General features: G+C 46.9%; 16 protein-coding genes across 16 annotated transcripts; 8 read left to right on the top strand and 8 right to left on the bottom strand.

The window, feature by feature from the left end:
* Window positions 1-33: 33 nt before the first annotated feature.
* Window positions 34-354, top strand: NEMAJ01_0663 (uncharacterized protein; the record flags this gene model as incomplete). Its single annotated transcript, XM_047914501.1, has 1 exon — window positions 34-354. One exon carries the CDS (start codon window positions 34-36, stop codon window positions 352-354), a length of 321 nt encoding a protein of 106 aa, XP_047770458.1.
* A 185-nt stretch (window positions 355-539) lies between these two features.
* On the bottom strand, window positions 540-2,021 carry NEMAJ01_0662 (uncharacterized protein; the record flags this gene model as incomplete). Its single annotated transcript, XM_047914500.1, has 1 exon — window positions 540-2,021. One exon carries the CDS (start codon window positions 2,019-2,021, stop codon window positions 540-542), a length of 1,482 nt encoding a protein of 493 aa, XP_047770457.1.
* Window positions 2,022-2,024: 3 nt separating this feature from the next.
* NEMAJ01_0661 (uncharacterized protein) lies at window positions 2,025-2,417 on the bottom strand (the record flags this gene model as incomplete). The annotated part of the gene is made up of 1 exon (XM_047914499.1): window positions 2,025-2,417. One exon carries the CDS (start codon window positions 2,415-2,417, stop codon window positions 2,025-2,027), a length of 393 nt encoding a protein of 130 aa, XP_047770456.1.
* A 323-nt stretch (window positions 2,418-2,740) lies between these two features.
* Window positions 2,741-3,238, bottom strand: NEMAJ01_0660 (uncharacterized protein; the record flags this gene model as incomplete). Its single annotated transcript, XM_047914498.1, has 1 exon — window positions 2,741-3,238. One exon carries the CDS (start codon window positions 3,236-3,238, stop codon window positions 2,741-2,743), a length of 498 nt encoding a protein of 165 aa, XP_047770455.1.
* Window positions 3,239-3,383: 145 nt separating this feature from the next.
* On the bottom strand, window positions 3,384-3,710 carry NEMAJ01_0659 (uncharacterized protein; the record flags this gene model as incomplete). The annotated part of the gene is made up of 1 exon (XM_047914497.1): window positions 3,384-3,710. The coding sequence occupies one exon, from the start codon at window positions 3,708-3,710 to the stop codon at window positions 3,384-3,386; it is 327 nt and encodes a 108-aa protein (XP_047770454.1).
* Window positions 3,711-3,858: 148 nt separating this feature from the next.
* NEMAJ01_0658 (uncharacterized protein) lies at window positions 3,859-4,395 on the top strand (the record flags this gene model as incomplete). The annotated part of the gene is made up of 1 exon (XM_047914496.1): window positions 3,859-4,395. The coding sequence occupies one exon, from the start codon at window positions 3,859-3,861 to the stop codon at window positions 4,393-4,395; it is 537 nt and encodes a 178-aa protein (XP_047770453.1).
* Window positions 4,396-4,884: 489 nt separating this feature from the next.
* Window positions 4,885-6,648, bottom strand: NEMAJ01_0657 (uncharacterized protein; the record flags this gene model as incomplete). The annotated part of the gene is made up of 1 exon (XM_047914495.1): window positions 4,885-6,648. One exon carries the CDS (start codon window positions 6,646-6,648, stop codon window positions 4,885-4,887), a length of 1,764 nt encoding a protein of 587 aa, XP_047770452.1.
* A 555-nt stretch (window positions 6,649-7,203) lies between these two features.
* NEMAJ01_0656 (uncharacterized protein) lies at window positions 7,204-8,502 on the top strand (the record flags this gene model as incomplete). Its single annotated transcript, XM_047914494.1, has 1 exon — window positions 7,204-8,502. The coding sequence occupies one exon, from the start codon at window positions 7,204-7,206 to the stop codon at window positions 8,500-8,502; it is 1,299 nt and encodes a 432-aa protein (XP_047770451.1).
* A 478-nt stretch (window positions 8,503-8,980) lies between these two features.
* NEMAJ01_0655 (uncharacterized protein) lies at window positions 8,981-9,421 on the top strand (the record flags this gene model as incomplete). Its single annotated transcript, XM_047914493.1, has 1 exon — window positions 8,981-9,421. The coding sequence occupies one exon, from the start codon at window positions 8,981-8,983 to the stop codon at window positions 9,419-9,421; it is 441 nt and encodes a 146-aa protein (XP_047770450.1).
* A 430-nt stretch (window positions 9,422-9,851) lies between these two features.
* Window positions 9,852-10,505, top strand: NEMAJ01_0654 (large subunit ribosomal protein L10e; the record flags this gene model as incomplete). Its single annotated transcript, XM_047914492.1, has 1 exon — window positions 9,852-10,505. One exon carries the CDS (start codon window positions 9,852-9,854, stop codon window positions 10,503-10,505), a length of 654 nt encoding a protein of 217 aa, XP_047770449.1.
* Window positions 10,506-10,832: 327 nt separating this feature from the next.
* NEMAJ01_0653 (uncharacterized protein) lies at window positions 10,833-11,759 on the top strand (the record flags this gene model as incomplete). The annotated part of the gene is made up of 1 exon (XM_047914491.1): window positions 10,833-11,759. The coding sequence occupies one exon, from the start codon at window positions 10,833-10,835 to the stop codon at window positions 11,757-11,759; it is 927 nt and encodes a 308-aa protein (XP_047770448.1).
* A 134-nt stretch (window positions 11,760-11,893) lies between these two features.
* On the top strand, window positions 11,894-13,072 carry NEMAJ01_0652 (membrane-associated tyrosine- and threonine-specific cdc2-inhibitory kinase; the record flags this gene model as incomplete). Its single annotated transcript, XM_047914490.1, has 1 exon — window positions 11,894-13,072. One exon carries the CDS (start codon window positions 11,894-11,896, stop codon window positions 13,070-13,072), a length of 1,179 nt encoding a protein of 392 aa, XP_047770447.1.
* A 327-nt stretch (window positions 13,073-13,399) lies between these two features.
* Window positions 13,400-14,653, bottom strand: NEMAJ01_0651 (uncharacterized protein; the record flags this gene model as incomplete). Its single annotated transcript, XM_047914489.1, has 1 exon — window positions 13,400-14,653. The coding sequence occupies one exon, from the start codon at window positions 14,651-14,653 to the stop codon at window positions 13,400-13,402; it is 1,254 nt and encodes a 417-aa protein (XP_047770446.1).
* Window positions 14,654-14,851: 198 nt separating this feature from the next.
* Window positions 14,852-15,550, bottom strand: NEMAJ01_0650 (20S proteasome subunit alpha 2; the record flags this gene model as incomplete). The annotated part of the gene is made up of 1 exon (XM_047914488.1): window positions 14,852-15,550. One exon carries the CDS (start codon window positions 15,548-15,550, stop codon window positions 14,852-14,854), a length of 699 nt encoding a protein of 232 aa, XP_047770445.1.
* Window positions 15,551-16,602: 1,052 nt separating this feature from the next.
* On the top strand, window positions 16,603-18,741 carry NEMAJ01_0649 (uncharacterized protein; the record flags this gene model as incomplete). Its single annotated transcript, XM_047914487.1, has 1 exon — window positions 16,603-18,741. One exon carries the CDS (start codon window positions 16,603-16,605, stop codon window positions 18,739-18,741), a length of 2,139 nt encoding a protein of 712 aa, XP_047770444.1.
* Window positions 18,742-19,628: 887 nt separating this feature from the next.
* On the bottom strand, window positions 19,629-22,292 carry NEMAJ01_0648 (uncharacterized protein; the record flags this gene model as incomplete). The annotated part of the gene is made up of 1 exon (XM_047914486.1): window positions 19,629-22,292. The coding sequence occupies one exon, from the start codon at window positions 22,290-22,292 to the stop codon at window positions 19,629-19,631; it is 2,664 nt and encodes an 887-aa protein (XP_047770443.1).
* Window positions 22,293-22,784: the final 492 nt, after the last annotated feature.

Genomic DNA, 22,784 nt, shown 5'->3' with positions numbered 1-22,784 from the left:
TGGCTTTATACAGACTAAATACGGGGCACATATATGATAATACGAAAGCTGAAGGCGCTGCAAAGCAAGCTTCTGAAACAGAAAGGATCCCGCAAAGAAACACAGAAAAAAGAAGAGCCACCAGTTGAGCCGCTTTCCGTGGAGGAGTACATGAACCGGAAGCAGATGGCAACGGAGAAACGCTACTTTGACAGCGCAGACCACTTTCTGAAGCTGCACGAGAAGGAGCAAATCCGGCAGAAGGAGCTGGAGTGCGACGCGGAGAAGGAAAAGTCTCTCCAGCCAGCCCCAGCTCCTCTCGAGACTGCATATTCAGAAATAATCGATGAAATGAAGCCAAAGGAGTCGGTGTAGCGCAGAGCGCGCCCCGTGAATAAAAGCACAAAATTTGGATTCTACACTCGCCACTAGAAACAGCAAAATATCCGCAGGAAAGCCCTGCCCTCTCGCTGAAACACTGCAAAGCAGCCAAAGAGTTCCCCTCTAGTCTATTCTGTTTATTTTCTTATTCTACCGCGCAGCCTGCCTGCCTTTCCTTCTCACCACATCGCATGTCTCTCCCTTTCCCTGGCGCTTCCGGTGAGCAAGCACACCTCCCAGAACCCAGTTCCACTCTGCCTCTCCACCGCCTTCGGGCCCTCCCTTGGCATAATGTGCCGCACTACATCGCCCACTTTCGTGTCTATCCTGTGCATTCCCCGCACGAGAAGGGTCTTCAGCAGATTTGCACTTCCCGCGTGCCTGTCCATCCTTTGCACGGCGTCGTACACAAGCCCGATCTCTCTTTCGCTCATCTCTGCAAACATGCGCGCTGGAATCTGGCAGATCTCTTCGATCTGGAAGGCATACTCGATCTCCCCCTGGAAGACGATTTGCATCGTACTGTAGCACAGCGCCAGCACAGCCGCCCTTCTTGGGGTGATGTCCTTTTTCAGCTCTCCTATTATGTCGGTGATCATGGAGAAAATCCCCTGCTTCAGACTTCCCGGGACGTGGAGCCTCTGTATCTGCTGCAGGGCGTAGTAGTTCTTCTCGACAGACTTGCTGGAAAGCACCAGCAGGTATATCCTGAGGAGGCGCTCGTTTATCCCGCGCCACGCCTTCATCTCCTCCGGGAGAAAGTGCAGCTGCGCCTCCTTTTTGATCGCCTTCTCCTCCACCGAGAGCTTTCTCATTTCGCTTGGGTGCAGCCTCTGCACCTTCTCGGGCTTAGTGAGTGCGTCGTCTGAAATGTGGAGCAGCGCCCGTATTGTTTCCTTGGGGATCTTTTCTGTGCTCATCTGGTTGATTACCTCCAGTATTTTGACTATCCGGTTCCCCTTGTCGCACTTGAATATTTTTATAAGGGCGCGCGCGCACTTTCTGCCGGTCCTGCTTTTCAGGGCCGTCCCCTTCACGACCTTCCCCACAAGCTTCATGCTTTTGTTGAAGAGAATCGCATTCGGGAGCAAAACAGCTGCAGCCTCGTACGACTCCTCCGTCCGCGACCGAGTCACCTGCTTCAAAAACGCCCTCCACTCCTGCATGAGCATATACTCGTAGCTAGTTATTTTTGAGACGGTGTTGTACTTGTGGCCCTCCACCCGTATGTTGTACGAGGGCAGCAGGTTGAAGAAAACCTTCGTGAGAGAAAGAATCACCAGCCTAGAAGACCCTTTCTCTTTTTTCTTCAAAAGTGCTCGCATGCGCCTTCTTACTTCGCCCAGCGTCTTCTCGTTTGGGTCTCCCAGCAGGCTGCAGACACTGCTCAAAAAAAGATGCTTTTCCGTCTGGACAATTTCCTCCCCCTGCGGATCCTCTGGAGTAAATACGCCGTTTTCCTGGAGGTTCTCCTTCTCGCTCGCCTCTGGGCGCACACTCTGGGCGATGCATGCCCCGGACTCTTCCCCCGCCTTCTCTTTTCTTTTTTTTCTTTCCTCCCTTGCGCTGCCTGTTGCACTTTTCTGCAGGGCTGTCTCTCCGTGTCGGGCTCTCTTCCCTGCCCCTTCTCGGGCGGACTTCTTTATGCTTGTCTGTGGCATCGTTTATTTTTTCTGGGCTGTAAATTTTTTACTAATTCTTTCGTCTACGTAGTACTCCGGGCTGTACAGAATCCTGTCAATGTACGCCCGATGGGTCTGGTCCGCATACTCCACGACTCGGGCAATTGCATCTTCTTTGTCGTGGATAATCCCGAATATCAGGCCAGTTTGCGTTTTTAGTGCGGTCAGTGTGAAGAGTTCGTACTCCGCCGACATTCTCGCATACTTTCCCCTCCGCGTGCACACGTTTATGTCGGTGAGTATCTCCATAGCGGTGTAAACTGTGCTTGCCATGGCTATGAGCTTGTCGACCTCAATTGCGCTGAAATGTGTTCTGTTGATTTCCTGGTAAACAAGAGCCCCGCACGCGCTTACCATGAACATGCCGTGAATCATAAACAAAAAGAAAGCGATGCAGCAAAATGCTCCGGAGAGTGAAAAGTGTGCTGCACGGACAGGGCAATTTCCTGCAGAAAGTGCGGATGCAGAGCATTTCCAGCGCGTGAAAGTGCTTTCTTAGGCCTGGATGGTGGACAGCCTGTTTTACAGGGCTGGGAGTCGTAATTTGCCTTCTTTATTCCTTGCAGTGCTGGCGCACTTTCTGTCTCTCTGAAATTAAACTTTCCCTCTTTCTGCGGCCTGCATCTCTAGCGCATTCCTGCATCTTCTCCCTTCTCTCGCTGAATCTGTGCATCTTCGGGCTCTTCAGGTGCACGTGCTCACTCCTCTGCCCTCAGGACGCAGACTCCCTCCTCGTGCAGGACTTTCAGGCCCTCTGGGCATGCGTGCATCTCTATGCAGTTGTCCAGGCGCACTGCCACTGCGTAATTGCAGACTGAGAACTCAGTGTCTGCGCCAGGGCCCCCCACTGTGAAGGAAATGACTTCTTCCCGGGTCTTGGAGATGCCTGCCACGAGCCCAGCCCCATAGTATGTGAGAGTTTCGGGTATGACTGCGGGTATGTAGAAAAACTTCCGGATTTTTCCTGTGTCTTTGAAGATGATCGCTATCCTGCTGTTGTTGATGAGATATTCTGAGGGCGTGTCCTGCGCTGGAGTCACCCGTATTACGTCCTGGATCGGGAGAGCGTGCTTTGTTTTTTCAATTGTAAAGTAGCAGGCATTCTCTGTTGCGGTTATGCGGTCCATAAGCGTCTCTGGGGCAGACCACTCTTCCTTTGGCTCGCTAGAGCTTCGCACGAACTTGCGCCATCTCATATGAAAGAAAAAGAAAAGAGCGAGAGAAATACATCTGCCAGAAGCACGGAAAAATGCACTTTTATGAAAACATGCAGAAACTGCTGGGAATGCGAAAGCTGCCTTTTCTAGCTATAGTGCATGCAGGCGGTGCGGGAGAGTCCTTTCAGTTCCTCCCTTGCGCCCTTTCAAGCACAAACTTGAAAAACTCCTTGGTGTGCATCCGCCGGTTGCTGGAGGCTGTGCACAGCTTTTCCACCTCTTCTGCCACCTTCTCGGGCGAGGACTCTTCTTCGATTATTTCGCACACTCTCTCCAGCTCCGCATGGGCCCGTATGAAAACGTCTTCTTTTCGGGCCTCTTCTGCGCGCATTTGCAGAAGCGTTTTATTGGAGGCTGTCCTTCGTATCTGCAGGTCTTCCAGCCTTGATCTAATTGCCTCTTTTGCCTGTGTTTTACATTTGAGCAAAGCACTTCTTATGGAAAGCACCATTAAAATATAAAACATTCATAATAACTATTTGTCCACGGCAAAACAGCTTCTTCTTTGCCCTCCTTTATGAATCGAAGGCAGTTTCACAGTGACACAAATGTGTCACAATAAGATATATAGAAGAGAAAGCTGAAGGTGCCAGAAGAAAATGGCAGACACAAACGAAGGAGGCTCAAGCGCAAACGCAGGCTCGGAGGGCGGAAGCGGAGGAATGTTCTCAAAAATGTCAAAAACCACCAAGATTGTGCTAGCGATACTGCTGGTTGTTGTTATATCTATTTTTGTGTTTCTAACGGTGTACACGGTCACTGTGTCATTTGGCAGCGGCGACTCCAAGAAAGTTGCGCCTGGGAAGTCTAGCCTAATCGCCACAAGCAGAATTGCGCAGGAGTCCTTCGCCAAGGCAAAGGCCAGCGAAGACAGCGAAGCAAAGAAGAAGAAAGGCGGCTCAAAGAAGGGGAAGGGGAAGCTGTCTGTAGACTCAACAAGCCACGGAAGTATATCACGGCCAGGCACAGCCAAAGCAAGCACCGCAGAAGCTTCTGACGACGCTGAGAAGAAAAAATCTCGCAAGAAGAAAGCCGACAGGTCTGGGAGCGCCATAGATAGTAATTTGAGAAGTATCTTGGGAGTGACCGATGTTAGGCTGGTAGAACCAAAGGCAAGCAACCTGGTAAGCGCATAAGGTTTAAAGGCGTCAAAGCAAAAATAAATAGTACTCGGTTAGCATTATACACGCGGCCAAAAAGGCTCGCTTTTGGCTGCAGTGTGAGGATAGAAGCACACTTTTGTGAAGGAAGTTTTCCGCGTGGACTGCACAGTCTTTGTGCTGCAACTGCTCGTTTCCAAGTGAAACAGTTTCTCTTCTGTTTGAGGGTGTTTTTTTGCAGGGAATGCGGCTGAAAAAATAAATGAGTCTGCAGCTTCTAAAAAGTGTTCTGATATTTTCATTTTAGACGCTTTTATTTTTGTGCTATCACCAGCGGAAAGACCTTTGTATCTTCCAGCCGGGATTCATGAATATCGGCCTTGAAAACAGGGGAGAACAAGAAGGCGAATGCCTGTACTTGTTTCCCGTGGAGATGCATTGCCGCAGGCTTGCAGCACAACTACACTGGCGTGTTGGAGCAGGCTGCCGCAAGCAATTGCATGCTAGGCATACAAGAATGCGCGTCTACTTTTCTTCCAGGATCAAGTCCAAATCAGTGCCTTCTAGGGCTTTGTAGAGCGTTTCTTTGGAACGACTATGCATGGCAGAAATTCTCGTCTCGCGAGCAGGCTTCGTACTTGCTTGTTGCTCAGGCTTTACTGGTTCGGTCAGGCTTTTCTCTAGGGAAGGCCTTGACTTCTCAGAATTAATTGCTACATGGGCACGTTCTGGCTTCACCGTCTGGGTTGTCTCTTGGACAGGTTTCTGCGTGGTTGCATTTCCAGGTGTAGATGCGCTTTTTGTTTCCGAGAGTGCAAGCATGTTGCGCACACGCGCTTCCACCTCGTACTGAGAGGTTTCTACGGGGTACGCAGGGCATAGATTTCCGTCTTCCAAGCACATCTTGTCCATCATCGCCAGATATGCATTTGAGTAGTCGATGCACTCATTGCTATAGTCCCGCAGAATTGCCTTTGCATTTTTCAAGTAATCTAGGAATGGATCCAGGTATATAGTGTTCTTTTTGCCGCGGACAAGCACTATCTTCACAGGCTTCTGTCCTAGGATTCGGGCCAGCCTTTTCCCTATATTTTCTGTTATTTCTGTGTCGTCAAAGAGGGTTTCAAGTGGTTTTTCCATAAGATACTCCATGCTGCTCTGCATATGCTCCCTCTCATACGGGCGATTTATAAAGTCCACAAAGAAGAACATTTTGCGCACCTCAGGAGTCATTAAGCACGGCTCTCTTCTTGTGCACCCGCTGAAGGCTTCGGAGATTTCAAGGATCTCTCTGCTCGCCAGGCCCTTCATAACTATGCGAATTTTGCCTTTCCACTCATCGGACTTCTTGTTCATGGCATCGGGGACTTTTATGAAGAGGTTGTGTATTTTGTCAAAGAGCATAAAGGCCTTTCGTATTGAGTATGCCTCAGATCTAAAGTGGACTGCTGCCATTTGATTAATGGCGGTGTTCGGGGGATTGTAGCTTTCCAGTGCCTCCAGGAGCATTCTGTGCCTTGAAACCGAAAACTGCACTTTGTCGAGCAGGTCCACCCTGGCCATGTCGTACACCATCGCACCCACCGCAAGGCACTTCAACACTTCAGGCTCTGTGTACTGTTCGCTCTCTTTGTTCAGCGTGCAAAGTTGGTCTATTGCCTGTATCATGGTTTCACACTGGCCCCTAACCCACAGCCACGCGTCGGAAGCCCCAACTACGGACTCATAAAGATGCTCTGAAGGCGTGTAAAAGATCCTGGCGTCTTTGCTGCGCACTGTGGAGTTCTCCGAGTGCGTGTACGGCTCGGGAATGGCTGGCATCGTAAGCGTCAAATACGTCTGTTCAGGAACCCCGCATGCGAGCTTGGAGTGCTCCTTTCTTATGATGTAGGGCGGGCGGTGGTTGTCAAAGAAGCAGTTAAAGTGATACTCTGACGGAGACAGCATATTTCGCAGGCCTTTCCCGTCCTGGATCTTATACTTAACTACTACCCTTTTCTTAGGGGGCCGTTTTTTTTCTTCCTGCCCCGTTCCTTGCTCTTCTGCGAGCCTCGGGGCTTTCCCCACATGGTCTTTTTTCTCTATTCGTGCAAGCACTTTGGGGTGCCGAGCGTCAATATCGTCTGTTATGCATATGTCTCCACCCAACGGCATCTTTGGGTTTCTGCGCGTCACAGGCCCATTTGTGTATGTGCTGCATATGCGTCCCCTGTTGTGCACGCGTGCAACGCAAACAACCGAAATGAATAAAGCAGAAAACAGCAGAAGAAGTACCCCAAATATTTTCATGCAGAAATATTCTGGGCCTTTTTATGCATTTTACTGCGCTCATATTGATATTGTCGCACGAGGGCGTGATTTTTGTGCAATATCACAGTGATTTTTTTTTGCTTTTGTGCTAATTATGCAAAAACTCCAGAAAAATTTGGGATATTCGCAGTATATGCGCCCAGGCAGAGAATTCGCCCACTTTAGCACTTCTCTCGCGGTGGGACTTGCAGGAGGGGTTGGGGAAGTGTGCACCTGCCTGCATCCAGAATGTGGGGCTGTGTGGATTTTTCGGGTTCACAGGCTGCCATTTCTCTTTACGTGGGGATAGCACCCTTGTGGAAGCACGTATCCTGCTTGGCTGCTTCTCTGGCGGCTGAACTGCAAAGTATCTGGACTTTTCCGTTGCAGAGCGTCTACGAGCTTGCCTGTTTTGAGGTGGCAGCACCCAGGAAGAAAGCATGCCTTCTATCGCACCCTGGGGGATACTATGCTCGCTTTTGGGCTTATTCTGGAACTTTCGAAATGTGCCCGCAGGATCTCTTCTTTACATTCTCTTTCTTTTTTCTTTTGTTTATGAAGTACTACACTGTGGAGTACGACGGATACACCTACAAAAGAGAAGAGAAGAAAGAGAAAGAAAGCACGCTGGGAGCCAATAATTTAATTCAGGCACTTTCTCTACCTAGCAATGACACGGTTGAATTATTAAGAATCATCTCCAAAATGAACTCCAAAAGCAAGTGGAAAGATATCACAGATAAGCAGGAAAGAGTCTACACAAAAATGGACAAGATTCTTTCGAAGCTCAAGGCGTATACGCCCTTCTCTGTGCCTTTTCTCAGCAAAGTCAGCAAAAGAGAGGCCCCAGAGTACTATACGCTCATAGAAAACCCGATGGATCTCAGCAAAATGGGGAAAAAGCTTTTCCTGCAGGAGTACTCCGACATAGGGGAATTCTGCAACGACTTGAACCTGATTTGGGAGAACTGCTTCAAATTCAACCACACGCACGGGAACGTGTATGCGATGTACGCACAGAAAATGAAGGAAAAGTCTCTCTTCCTTTTGCAGGAGCTCTTCTCCGAGAGGGAGATAAAAATAAACGAGCCAGAAGAAGAAGTCAGGCACTTCTTAGACTCTGAAAAGTACAGGAAGGAAATGGCAACGACAAGAGCAGCGATCCTGCAGAATCCGAGCGAGTTTACCTTTCGAAGGACCCCGCAGAAAATGCACGACTTCTGGGAGCGCGAGAGGGAGGCGATGGAGAAGCCGGAAAATGAGTACTTCCTGCACATTCCCGAGTACATGCACTTCTACAACAGCTTTCCCGTTACGAGAGAAGGGCAGAGCCATGGTCTGGGCGAGTCTTCAGAGTGCACCTTCGGGGAAATATTTCCACCAGAAGCCGTTGCAGCATCAGGGGCTGCTCTGAAGGAGAAAAAGTCAAATAATAGCCCGAAGGTTGTAACGTACAGGGACGGGAAGTACTTTTCAGAGGGAAATGTCTGTGAGAATTTAGCCGTTGGAAGAAGTGAAGTTTTCCACCTTATGAGGAAAGTTGTCTCTCTGCAGCTGCTTTCCGTGGGGTTTACGGGGGCTGAAGGGTCTGCGCTGGGGGTGCTTGTTTCCTACGGGGTTTTGAAGATGGAGGAGGTTCTTCTGAGCCTGAAAGACCTGTCCAGGAAAGTACCTGAAAATATGAATGCGTGCGAGTATCTTACCAGAAGCATTCTTAGCAAGCTAAACATCCTAGAAGAAGAGCCGATCCGGAAAGAGTTTTTCTCCGATGATGATGACGATACGGAGGAAGACTCGATTATAGACATGATATACTCAAACCCCGAGGAAATAGAAGTAGATGATGAGATGTGATTTGTAAAGCGAGACTCACTGCAGAAATAAATATAGAGTGGATTCGGGCTATTCAGGCTCTAGATGGGAATTCGGCAGGGAGTGCTCAGAAGCCAAAAGTATCTAGAAAGCCCGAATAACCCGAATAACGCAGAAAAAAGATGCCAGCATTCAGGAGCCTCTGTCGAGAGCATCAGTGCATTTTGTTTCTCTGCTTTCTACGCACTGTGTAAAAATAAAGTTGTTGTGTAGTGTGCAATATAAGTAGCAGTACATTTTATTTTTCTGCTTTTACGCAGTGCAGCATAAGTTTGTCTGTCTTCCCTACTTTATACGCTATGTGCACAATTCCTGCTGCTTTTTGCACAGTGCGCAATAAGTAGTGCCTAGCCCGAATTATTATTTACTGCATGCTGAGTTCGGGATGTTGCCTCCTTTAACTGTGGCTTAATCCACAGTGTGCAATAAATAATTTTAAAGTATAATGTGAAAATATTTTATGAACTCTGCTCTGAAAATACACCACGCAAGAGGAGCCGTTACACGAACACTCATAAACGACTTCTTCAGCCCTTTTGGAACAATTCGAAAGGTGACTTTGCCGAATAGGTCTGCGGACTTCGCGATTGTCGAATTTACAACGGAACTTTCAGCCAAGAATGCGATGAGGGAGTTAGACGGGACTACGCTGAAAAACATAAAAAAAAGAAACAAAGTCTCCAGGAATGCTTCAAGCGAGTTTATTTGGAGCATATCGCAGTTAGGCGAAGAGTATCTGTGGGAGGAGGACAGTAACGACAGGACCAAACTGGAGAAGGAAATAGTTCGGAAGAAAGTCAGGAATATGCAGTACATTGAGTCTCTAGGAAGTAGCCTCCCCGCGAAAGAGGTTAGGCAGAGGCCTGTTGTGAGAAATATGCCCGTGAATTTAGAGGAGTAGCCGGCACTTTTTGCACACAGCGTAAAAAGAGGCAGGATTTATTGCGCACCGCCCTGCAAGTAAGACTTAGTGCGCGCTGTGCACAAAGTAGAGGCAGAAGCCGGCTGCGATTTATTGCGCGCTGTCCTAGAAACAATGCAAGATGCACAGTGCACAAAAAGCAAGAAGTATACCACAAATTATGATAGACTGCGCAATAAGTCTCGCAATAACTGTGCAGTGCGCAATAAGAAAAAGCAGGCCGCGGGTTATGATGCACTCCGCAAAAGTATGGAATAACCCGAGTACGCAATAACCCAAATAAAGACAGACTGCACAAAAAGTGCTGTGAGTTATGATGCACTGCGCAGTAAGTACTGCGGCCTGTGCAGCAGTGCGTAAAAAGTAGTTTTATTTTTTATTTATTTTCTGCATTTTTATCACCCTTGTAATGGGAAGAAGACCAGGCAGATGCTACAGATACATAAAAAACAAGCCGTACCCAAAGTCAAGGTTCTGCAGAGGAGTCCCTGACTCTAAAGTGTCGAAATACGACACAGGAAAGCGAAAGGCCCCCGTCCTAGACCTTCCAATCTGCACCAATCTAATTTCCCTGGAGAGAGAGCAGATTTCCGCGGAAGCCCTTGAAGCTGCAAGAATAGCGCTAAACAAGTACTTAACCTCGAATCTGGACAAAGACTCTTTCCACTTCAGGATAAAGGTACACACGCATCACGTCGTTAGAATCAACAAAATGTTGAGCTGTGCTGGAGCTGACAGACTCCAGACGGGAATGAGAGGATCCTTTGGAAAACCCAACGGAAGAACTGCCCGAGTAAACATCGGCCAGACGCTGATCGAAGTCAGAAGCAAGGAGGGAACGGAGGCAAAAGTCCGGGAAGGTCTTCGCAGAGCCCTGCACAAATTCGCAGGGAAGCAGTCGATCGAAGTTTCAACAAAGTTCGGGTTTACGCCGTACGAGAGAGAAGACTTCATGCGCATGAAGGAGGCAGGAATTCTGCTGCCAATGGGAATTGGGGCGCTGGAGCTGAAGAAGAAGGGGCCACTCAGCGAGTACCTGGAGAAGGCTGCGTGCGTGCTTTAATAAAGGCTAATTTCAGACTATTCGGGCAATAACGGTCTTTTATCTATGTTTCCCAATAATAACGGTCTTTTATCTATGTCTCCCAATAATAACAGTCTTTTCTTGATAAAAATAAGATGTAGATGTTTCTGAGGATGCACTCGCGTGGGCTTTGGGATTTGGTTTCTTGCGGGGACAAAAATGCGAACTCCCGGGCTCGAACCAGGGACCTTTAGATCTTCAGTCTAACGCTCTCCCAACTGAGCTAAGCTCGCCCACAAACTCCCTCCCCAGAGCCAGAATCCAGAGTGTATTTTAAAGGATAAAAAGAGTAAATATTTTTGCAGGATGGAGTGTCCGTACTACAGGAGGGGCGAGTGCCGGTTTGGGGAAAAGTGCCGGAACATTCACAAGAAAGTATCTGATCTCATGAATCCTGCTTTTTGGATTCTTGGCTGCAAATACGCCAGAGACTTCGGATATTCTATGGAGGAGATGCGGGTGTTTTTCTACCGGGCGTGCGAGTTGGGGCCTGCAGGTCTCCGGGAGTTTTTTCAGGGATGGAATTTCTCCGTTGTAAACTCTCATGCAGGGATTGTTTCTGCCCTGTCCTCTGAGGAGAGGGGGAATATTCGCCTCTCCGGGGAGGGGGAGAGTGTGGATTTGCGTCTCCAGGAGAATTATGCGCACATAATAAGCCCCGTGGATGTTGAAGAGAGTGTGGGAAGTGCTGGGAGATGGTGGCATGACCGGATATCCCGAATGAGAAATCCCATGAATAATCCCATGAATAGTAGTAATCAGATGAGTAGTATGAATAATTCCATGGGCAATAGTAGCAATGGCATGAATAGTAGTATGGGTATGAATATGAATAGTAGTAATCAGATGAGTAGTATGAATGGTAGTAATGGTATAAGCAATGGCATGGGTGGTATGAATAATCCTATGAGTAATAGTAGTATGAATAATCCTATGAATAGTAGTATGAGTAATATGAATAATAGCAATGGTATGAATAATCCTATGAATAATAATCCTATGAGTAATAATCCTATGAGTAATAGTATGAGTAGTAATCCTATGAGTAGTAATGGTATGAATAATCCTATGAGTAGTAATGGTATGAACAATCCTATGAATAGTAGTAATCCTATGAATAATAGTATGAATAGTATGAATAGTAATCAGATGAGTAATATGAATAATACTCCGAGAGTAGAGGATACTGCCCGGTATGAGATTGGCAGAATTCCTAGAATGCCTCCAAAATAAAAGTGCAGAGATACACTTTATGTTCTAAAATAGTCTCCTGCCTGAAGTATCAGCCCATTCTGCAATAAATGCCCTTTTGGCCTAACTGCTGCATATATTTGCGAGTAATAAAAATTTAAAAGAACATTCATCCAATGGGAGAAGCCGAGGAAAAGAAAATCCCAAGCGAAGTTCACACGGACTCAGAGGGTGATAACGAGTATGAGAATGCTCGAATCATTCCAAAGACTCCGGAGAAGAAGCACCCCGTCAAACACATTTCCAACATAGAGACGCCCTTCAAGCTGAAGATCTCGAGGGAGGGGAAGATCGCTGAATTAAAGACAAATCCCCCGAATAACCCGAAAAATTCCGGGGAGGAGTCCGAGATATGGTTTCGCAAGAAAAGGTTCGGGCGAAGAAAGAGAGTCTTCATTGCAGAGACAGAGACGGCTGCCCCTGTCGTAAAAGCCCAAAGCGTGTGCCCCGTAAAAAGATACTTTTCGTCGCACTTCTCCATAAAAGCGCCTCTCCACATAAGCCCAGCCTCAGAAGTGTATCTCGTGCAAAAATTTCCAGACGCTTTCTCCTCGGAAAAGTGTGCTTTTTGCACTTCGCAATCCCTTGGAGTCTCTGTGGTGAAGGTTTCCCGGAGGAAGTGGGCCACGAAGCAGGAAAGAGCCCAGAGCATGAAGGAGGCGAAGTTTTTGTACAGGCTCAGGAAGTCCCGATTTGTCGTTGAAATTTTCAGGGCCTGGGAGGAGGCAGGGCTTTTGCACATAGAGATGTTCTTTTGCAATTTGGGCACGCTCAAAGAAGCGATGAAAAGAGAGCACTCCCCGAGCGAGAAGGCGGAAATTGCTGCCCAAATTTTGAAGGGAGTGAAGGCTGTGCATGCGAATAGGATCATTCATCTTGATATAAAACCTGAAAATATTTATTTAAACGAAAAAAATGGAGTAATTTCTGTGAGAATTGGAGACTTTGGAATCAGCAGATCCGTTTTTGATTTGACGGAAATTGAATTTGACGGGGACCGGCTGTACATGGCGCCGGAGCTTTTGCAGAATGCTTGCTCGTATGCGAGCGATATTTACAGCACGGGGCTTGTTCTGATGGAGTTTCTTTTTGACGTGGGAGCGCCTTTGAAGAGCGTTCGTTGGGAAAGTGTCTGTGCTGATGTGAAGAAAGAGCTTATTCGGAAGTCGGGGGTCTCTGAGGGCATGTATCGGGTGGTTAAAAGCATGATTAGTGAAGACCCTGGGAAAAGGCCCAGTGCTGAAGAGGCGGTTAAGGAGATGCAGGCAGCACAAGATTTAGCAAATAAAAGGTAACATAGGCAGTATTTATGAGACAGTGTGTGCCAAGTTGTGGTATTCGGGTTATTTACATCACAGCGTGTATTTAATCTGCTACTTATAATACAGTGTGTACTAGGCCATAGTGTTTTCTTTATTTATAGCACAGTGTGCATTTATTCTGCCACGTATAGCGCACAGCACAAAAAATAATCTGTTTTTATTTGTGGTACTATAATCCCGAGTGCATACTAAGTCGCAGATTTATGACTTACTGTGCAGTGCGTGAAAAGCAAAAGAGAGTGCGCACCCAGCATTTATTACGTAGTGCGTAAAAAGCATCCGGATTTCTGCGCGCTGCCACTATTCGAACTTAATGCACCCCGCATAGCAACTCGTGCACCCCCAGGCCGTTCCCACCAAAACAAGAACCCCCGCCAAAACAGCCCCCGCCAAAAGCATGCGTTTTCTGCACGTGTTTTTCTTCCTTGTTGTTTCAACGTGCTTTCCCGTATGAATCCACTCCAGGCACTTCCCGGTAAAGCTTTCCCTTTGATTCTTAACCAGTTCAGAAAATTCTGAACTCACTACGCTTTCACTCAAAACACCCAACGGAACATTTTCGGCGTATTTATCACGGGCCATTTCTAGCACAATTTTGTACATGAACTCCTTAACCTGCTTGATATGCGAGGCTATTTTGGCTTCTTCCACGTATCCTTTAATGTCCGGTATGCTTTCAATGTATAGGAGCAAAGAAGCCCCTATAACAGAGTTTTTGCTGTTTCTTAGTTGAAGGCCCTCAAGGAACCACCACGTGCTGTGGGCCTGCAAAACTCTTTTGGCGGCATTCTTCCATGCGAGGATTTTCGAGTTTTTTGCCTTATTTGGGAATCCAGAACCTGAAAGTAACGTGTTTTCTGCAGATGGTAAAACTTTTGCGATAAATTGATAAAATGTAGATTTTTTCATCGATTCCAGCACCCGAAGAAAGACCTGAATATTCCCTCCGGAACCTATTCCTAGGCTCACGCCATTCGCATATATTACGTCCAAAAGCTGCAGAAGGCGAATCTTCAAGGCAAATCCCACAGTCTCGTACTGCTTCCTAAGAAAAACTGCCAGCTTAATCGTGTTGCAGGCGCGTCTGGAGCTGTCCATGGAGGATTCAGGTGCAGTTTTCAGCCGGTGCAAAACCCAGGCAACTTTTGTCAGGTTCAGAAAATATTTGCAAAAAACCGTTGTAAATGTTTTGCTAAAAACTTGCATCATTTTGCTATCGGAATCTGAAACAATATTTTGCATCGAACCTGAAATTTCCCGAGACATGCTCATCAAAGGGAATACGCAGGGGTCACACAGAAAAGAGTCCAGCTCCTCCAAAACGCCTTTGTCAGGGCATATTTCGCCTGTTCCAAGCCCTGAGAGAAACCCTGTTTTGTGCAGGATTTCCTGTAAACACGTGAAAATTTCTGTCTCTTTCCGCATCGAGGGATTCTTTCTGAAAAAGGCCTGGATCTGTGAAAGCACATTCATCTCTGTGATTTTATCGTTTAGTGCGTCACGAAGGCGGGCTGTGACTTTATCGTGCAGAATCTGTGCTTTTGATATAAGCATACAGCAAAAAACAATCCTCTATTTCAGGCTCTGTGGAAATTAGAAAATCAATTAGCACCGACCACATATTGCATAGTGCGGCATAAGTCGCAGAGAAAATAGGCCGTGTGTCGTAAGTAGCAGAATATTTTATTAGTAATAAGACAGTGTGCAATAAGCGGCAGAGTAAATAGACCGTGTGTCGTAAGTGGCGCCCTTTTATTGCATGCTCCTGAAAATCTCCCGAATTTCCTCCTGGGAGTGAGCGTGTATTCCCTCTGAAGTAACCGTGCAAATGTCAACATCTTCCTCGGAAATTGCCGTTTCTGTGAACTCCCGCATTGCAAGTGCTGCAATTACGACAGCATCGTTTATCTCGATCTCCTCCGAGCACCTTCTCTCCAAAAACTGCGCACATTCCCGGAAGAACCTTCCAACGGCAAAGGTCCTGGCACTTTTTATCGATCCAGAAGGGTCAATGTGGTACAATCCTGCCCTTTCCTCAGCCCCTGCAAATAAGCAGACGCATCCAATCGGCCTAAGCCCTGCCTTCTGCGTCTTTTCCTGGATGCTCTTCGAAAATTCCCGAACAAACGTCTCCAGAGGAGGATACTTTCCGTACACTTTCAGAAAATCATCAGCAATTTCTCGGGCAATTTCCAGGGCCGCTCTGAAGTCGGCGCTTAGCCCGGAATACGTGGAGATGATGGAATCGCAGACTTTATGCACTTTCTGGACCCTGCTGGAAACCACCAGGGGAGAAGGCCTCTTTTTAAGGGAGGCAAGAACAGTCCCATTTGCAGCCTGAATCCCCAAAGAAAGTGCTCCGTTCTTGGCAGCAGCAAGAGCTTTCTCGCACTGAACGAGGACTCCTTTGCTGGAGAAGGTCGTTGTTGAGTAGCTTATTTCTTCGTGCATAAGGAAAGCAAAAATAAAACAAATATTAATAGAGCAATAATAGCAGGACAGCTAGGAGTACGGCGTATAGTAGGAGAGCAATACGGCAGTGGAGAAGTACAGAGTATAATAGTAGAATAGCAGTAGAGTAAAATAGATAATTGGTGGTAGTATAATAGATAATTGGTGGTAGTATAATAGATAATTGGTGGTAGTAGAATAGGATACTTAGTAGGATAGAAGTAGAGAAGATAATGGACTAGTATAGTAGTAGGATAGTAGTAGAATAGTAGTAGGATATTAGTAGAATAGAAGTAGAATAGAAGTAGATATTAGATAATGAATTAGTAAATTCTCAGTAGGATATTCACGTAGTTTCTTAGTTAGACATATTTAGATAATAGTGTATATTTATCTCTTGTAAATGCAAAAAGTATTTACCGTCTTTTCTTTTTTTCACTCTCTGGATTCCGTGAGAGTCAAAACATCCCCAGAATAACCCGAAAAAATGCTGTAGCCACTAAGAAGGCTAGCACAGTTATAGCAACGATATGGTGCAATCTGATAAGTAATTTAACCAGCTAAACATCATCCTGCATAGCTTCAAGCATATTAGAAAAGGCTTTTATTTGGCAAAAACAAACACGGGCTATCTTTTTGATAAGAAATGCAGAAAGTAGTAAGAATGAACAGTAGTATGATATTTGTTCTATGCTAAAAGCATAGTTGCTCGCAATTGGTTGTCGTTTGGCTGATGAATTGGCATTTGTTTAACAGCACGCCACAAACAACGACAAATTAAATACCTGGGTTGTAATGTGGCGGTGCTAAGTGAAATTCACGGCCTTTATTGTTTTTCTACCTGCTTAGATAGACATTGTTTAATCTGTCCCATATCGTCCAAACTATATTTGCCTCTTAATTGGCCCTTCTAAGCAATAACCAATTACGAGAAACTATTTTTTCAGCACAGAAAAAATGTGTTTTTTCATCACTTTGATTGATCAATTGCCCAGCCCATTCTAAAGGGGGAATCTGAAAAGTATAAAAAAATATTTTTTTTACCCCTGATCATGCACGCAAAGTTTTATGCACTTACAATTGCAATCCTGACGCACTTCGCGCACGCGAGAGTGTCGTTTAACGAGATCATAGAGATGCAAAACACTGAAATAAGAAATAGTACCGCCTTCATCAACCCAAAGGGACCGCTCTGCCTGTTGCGCGGGTTCGTGTACTCCGATCTGGGCTACATGCACAACAAGCGCTTCTTTGCTCCTGAGATAGAAACTGACTACAAACTGGAGCCCGCTGGGGATGTTAAAACCACAGAAAAGCACAACTACACAAGAAACGCAGAGAACGACAAACCTTACCCATCAGAAGAGGAGCCTGCTCTTAACGCCGGTATTGCTACCACAGACTACGCTGTGGAGTACCACCGCACCCTCATCGAGATGTTTCCGTCAACAGGCGGGCACACTCTGTCATTGGATAACAGCCCAAAAGACTCTTTCTTCCAGACTCTGCAGGGAATGCCCAGCAAAAACGCGAACTACGTGTTGGCTGCGCTTCTCCTGCTGAGCGAGGGCGTCGATGTACCCATTGAGGCAACAGAGAAGGAAGTAAAACTAGAAATAGGCAGCATAAAAGTTGAGGAAAATATATGCGAAAAGGCTGCACAGGTCATAAACTTCTTCAAAGCTAACCCGAAAAAAGAAGAAATGCCGTGCACACTAGAGACCTTCAGCACCGGGGAGTTTCTAAACACTCCGCAGTTCCTCATCCAGGCGTACGTCTTTGAGTACATTAAGAGCAAGGACGACGCCCTGGACTTCGCAGCGTGCGCACACGCCATTCTCACAAGCCTGCCGGAAAATGAGAGAAAAGACGTATACAGCGCCTGCTTTGTGGAGAGCAAGGCTGAAGAAGACGAGCTTCTGCAGCCGTTTGTGCAGATTCAGAAACTCATAGAGAGTCAGAGGCGGTTTCCGTTTTCCAACTACAAATTGGTGCCAGGGCACATAAACTTGCACGCCTGCAAGAGAGGTCAACTCGAACTTTTGGAGGAAACATTCTCGCCCAACATGGAGCCTGCCCTACTTGCGCTCTTCTGCTTCCTTTCATATAATCCAGAAAAGAACGAATACGACGTGGAAGCCATGCTCGGTGAGAAAAAGGATCATCCGGAGGCAAAGGCTCTGCGCGAATTCTTCCAGTTGGAAAGTGTCAGCCCAAAACAGTGCCCTACCGTAGAGACGATGCAGGAGTGGAACCGAGTCGTGTCTGGCCTGCAGAGCAAGTACATCGAATACGAAAGAAATGACCTAAACAAAGCGTGGCCCGGACTTTTTAACGCTCTCTACATTATCGCAGAAATAACAGGCAGACGAAAGGAGGAAGAGCCTACAATACAGAATTTTGAACTGATGATGAAATCGGCTGAAAATGGAAACAGTGAGAAAACACTTGAAAAGATAAAAGAGTACGTGGAAAATCTTTTAAAGTCTCTTTCTGTGGATAAATCCATAAAAACCAGCTTTTCCAGACTGTTTATGTTCGAGGTAAATGATGACAAGGATGATCTCTACGGAACAATCACCATAAAGTACACAAGTAGCGATAACCTGTTCGAGCATAGCATACAAATTAAGTTTTCTGATAGTGTCAAGCTCCTGCTCAGTTGGGCCTTGCTTAAGGACGAAAGCATGACCTTTTTTTCTGCGGGCAGATGCGGGGAGCCCAAGACCTTTATCGAGTGCCTGTTTTATAAGTACGAAGACGTGTGGAGACTCGGGGGCATGGACCCTGAAGAAGAAAAACTGGAAAAACGTATCATAGAGATCGCACGGCGCCTGTCGAGAATTGAGCTCCCAGGGAGCCCAAACGAGCTCTTTTTGGTGGGGCATGCCTTGACACACAAACTGGCACATATTGCCAGCCTCTACCTGGCCTTGAACACAATACAGGTAAGAGAGGGCAATTTCCCCCCGAAGGAGCATCCGTGCATGCGCCTTACCTCGAACCTACTTGGGAGCCTTCCGCTGGACAATCTTTCAAAGCAAGGAGAGACGGTGCTCGGGATAGTTTATACACACAATGCGCGCCCGGCTTTTCCAAGAATCAGCCTGTCAGACAGAAAATACATGAATGTTTTGCTTGTTTCTAATCAGCTCCTGTCACGCTATTTGAAAAAACTATACTCGAATTAAACAGTATGGATTCTTCTGTGCTGAAGGCAAGCTGCTCCTAAGACAGCACGTCATAGAGTTATGATGGATTAGATACATAAGTATTTAAGCAGGCCGGCATGAATAAAGGAGAGTGATTCACTTGGTATTTCCCGTATTGCAGCATATCTTTAAGAATTTTGAAATTACAGCGGCCATTCAAAGCGTATGTGTGAGCAAGTTCAACCTCAGATGCCAAAATAAGAAGAACATAGCAGTAAGACAGTCAATAGTCGGCATTTTTGGCTGTCCAACGGCTAATAACTCTTTACTGGAACTAGCATTAGATACAGGCTAAAATCTGCCCGAATTTATAACAATTTTAATTATTTGTTTTTTGCTTGGAGTATACTCATTCTCTCATACTGTGCCACTATATGATGCATCTGTAGAACTATTTAGATTTATTGAATAATTTCCTGCGCACACAGCTGTTTTCAGCATGCAGTGGCACTTCTGGGAACTCATTGAAAAATTTGCAAAAATAAAAAAGAAAAGACAGTTCTAAGTTGCACATTCTCTTCGCTCTTCATCCGCTCCTTTCGCCTGTCTGCCCCGCAAGTTCCCAATGCAAGACTATGACAAATTAAATGCAAGAATAAGTATTTAAGAAGGCCGATTTTATGAACAAAAGACAACTTTTTACTGGCACTTCAAGTGTTGCAACTAAGTGCCTGGCATGCAGGGAAAGATGAACGGCGTGGAAAGAGGCCGAAGGCTGAAATCCAGTCTAGAGAAGTTTTATTTTTCTTTGCAGGGTCGGAAGGAAAGTTAGAATTTGGGCGATTCTATTTTTGATAGAAGTTGTATAAAAGCGCAGCGAATATACTGCTAAGAGCAAGCGGCAATCCAGCGCATGGGCGCAGTGGCTATTCATTCTGGTCTATGATGGACTGGAGTATGTCCACCACGTCTCTGAACACCTTTTTTCCGCTGGACGTCTGCAGAAGGGCGCTCCGGTGTGTGTTCAGACCCTCCAGAATCGCAGTGACTGTTTGGCTGTCGATGATATACGGCTTGTACTTGGGATTATTGTATGCGTGTATCGACCTTGGCTCAAGTCTGCTGCCCAGAGCAATCATCAGATCGGGCGGGGTGTCTTTGTATTTCAAGCTGGCGAGGAACAGGAGGAGGTCGAAGAGCGCCTTGGCATCCAGCGCCTCCTCCCGGTCTTTCTCCTCCACGTCGAGAAGGAGTGTTCTAATTTCGTCTGTGTGGCGCATTGACTTGTCTGCGAGCAAAACGGGAAGCATTTCAGAGATGATGGTAAAGTTTTTTAATTGGCAACATCCAAAAAGAGGCTCGCGCACCTGCTCTTTGTACTCTCTAAAGTATTTCATAATGGCGTTTGCTGCGGGCGTGCAGCTGTGTCCAGTGTATCTCGCTATTCCGATGATAGTGGATGAGATTTGATAAATTTTAGAAAATCTTTCCTTTGACAGGACGATTCTTGGAAATAGCTTGCGCAGCATGCCCAGAAAGGCTGTGTGCTGAAGCACAACTAATTGCGTTCCATAGTCGTCCAGCGGAAGGCTTCCTAGCAGATTCGAGAGCAGGCGCACGCCCGGGTGCTCCTGGGTGAGTTTGGTGCCCTTTGCTGCTGCATGCAGGATGAAGTGCTCGGAAATGTCTTGTATCTGTTCGTATCTCAGAGCGCTTCCGAGCAAGAAAATCTGGTTTGGGTGATTCAGGGCCTCACTTGTCGCCAGGCGGCCTGCAATCGCCGAAATGCCATCAGTAAGGCTTGGTTTGTAGAGTTCCATGTGCCTGGCCCTCCACGCGCTTGCATACTTGGCAAACGCGCACTCAGCAAAGGTCTTGGGCTTTGAAGAGTCTGTCGCCAAAAACAAGACCTCTATTGGATCATGCGCATAAGAAAAGAAGGTCCACGGACACAGGGTTACTGTCAGATGCCCAGGCTGAAAGGCAAGGCATATTCCCTGCTGCATCGCGCTGTTCTTGCCTTTGTACTTCAGGGTGATTTTTCCATAGAGGTCTTTCTGCCCGTCGCTTCGGGCGTCGACCTTCAAGTTGGAAAAGCTGATTTTTAAGGATTTGTCCACGGAGAGAGACATGAAAAGCTCTGCCACATACTCCTGTGTTTTTTCAAACACGTCTCCAGAGTTCTTGCCAATTTTACAGCCTTTTAGCATCAGCTCAAGCTCGCGTATTCTCTGCTCCTCCTGCTCTCGTCTGCCCGTCACCTCCGCCACAACGTAGAGAGCGTTGAAAATTCCGGAGCGCACCTCGTTTCTGCTCTCCCTTTTGTACGCGATGTGCTCGCTCTGCAGGCCAGACACGACGCGGTTCCACTCCTGCATTGTGTCTTGAGCGGCGCATGCCTTTGGGGTGACACTTTCCAACTGGAAGAAGGCACGCAGGGCCTCTGTTTTATCACTCTCTTTTTTCTCACCGAGCATGGCTTCCACGTCGTACTTTTTCTGAACTGGGTCGTGTGCAAGGCAGCAGAAGAGCACAAATAGACCTGTCTCCACGCAGTTGCTGAAGGTTTCGTCCAGAAACTCGGTTTGGCCTCTCTTGCAGGCGCGCACGCTTGTGTACGCCGGCAGCATGCTTGGGCTGGTGAACGGGAAAGAGCCCAGAACCCTCATGACTTTCTGAATCTGCGTAAACATGTACAGGAAATCGTCTTCCTCCGCCTTGCTCTCCACAAAGCACGCGCTGTATACGTCTTTGCAGCTGTCTTCTGGCAGGCTTTTGAGGATGGTGTGCACGCACGCTGCGAAGTCCAGGGCGTCGTCCTTGCTCTTAATGTACTCAAAGACGTACGCCTGGATGAGGAACTGCGGAGTGTTTAGAAACTCCCCGGTGCTGAAGGTCTCTAGTGTGCACGGAAGTTTTCCTTTTCCTTTGTTCTCTTTGAAGAAGTTTATGACCTGGGCAGCCTTTTTGCACTGGCCTGTCTCAAATGCTATACTGCCTATTTCTAGTGTGATTTCTTTCTCTGTTGCCTCGATGGGCACGTCGACGCCCTCGCTCAGCAGGAGAAGCGCAGCCAACACGTAGTTCGCGTGCTGCTTGGTGGGCATTCTCTGCAGAGCCTGGAAAAAGGAGTCCTTTCGGCCTACAGCCACAGACAGAGTGTGCCCGTCGACAGACGGAAACATCTCGATGAGGGTGCGGTGATACTCCACAGTGTAGTCTGTGGCAGCGAGACCAGAGCTCAGATCGGGCCCCTCTTCTGATGGGTAAGGTTTGTCCTTCTGTGCGTTTCTTGTGTATTTGTGCTCTTCTGTGGTTTCATCGTCTCCAGCGGGCTCCAGTTTGTAGTCAGTTTCTATCTCAGGAGCAAAGAAGCGCTTGTTGTGTATGTAACCCAGATCGGAGTACACGAGCCCGCGCAGCAGGCAGAGCGGCCCACTCGGGTTGATGAAGGCGGTACTATTTCTTATTTCAGTGCTTTGCATCTCCATAATCTCGTTAAACGACACTCTCGCGTGCGCGAAGTGCATCAGCGCTGCAAGCATAAGTGCATAACATTTTGCGTGGGTTGTAATACGAGAAGTAGCCATGCGAAACATTGTCCTTTACTATTTCTTGACCTACTTATATAGACACTATGTAATATATCCCTTAGTTCGGGTTATATAGCCCCTTAATTAGGCTCGTCTAAGCAATAACAATTTAGGAGTAACCATGCTTTCAGCATAAAACACCCCCTACTCCGGGCAGGCTGGTCTATCAGAGGAGGCGCATCGCACAGGACGACGGCTGCATGCAGCTGGCCAATTAATTGTCAAGATGTTGGTGTGACAACTGCACAAATACATTAGAAATGTGAGCACTTTGCACGAGCCAGCCGGGGTGCTGTGTGGGCAGTTGTACTGCAGGAAAAGAAAGAAAAATAAAGTAAACAAAATGTAGTGCTCTGGAGAGGCTGGAAGGCAAAAAGCAGAATGAAGAATTTATTTTTTGAGTGTTATGATGGTATAGTAGAAAACACACAAATACATATGGTAGAGAGAAGGAGCGAGAGAAGGCAGGAAAGGACAGTTTGATGCAGG

Source organism: Nematocida major (assembly GCF_021653875.1).
Source record: "Nematocida major strain JUm2507 chromosome Unknown 2427, whole genome shotgun sequence".
NCBI classification, from domain to species: Eukaryota; Fungi; Microsporidia; genus Nematocida; species Nematocida major.
This window is presented reverse-complemented; position numbering and strand designations above follow the sequence as displayed.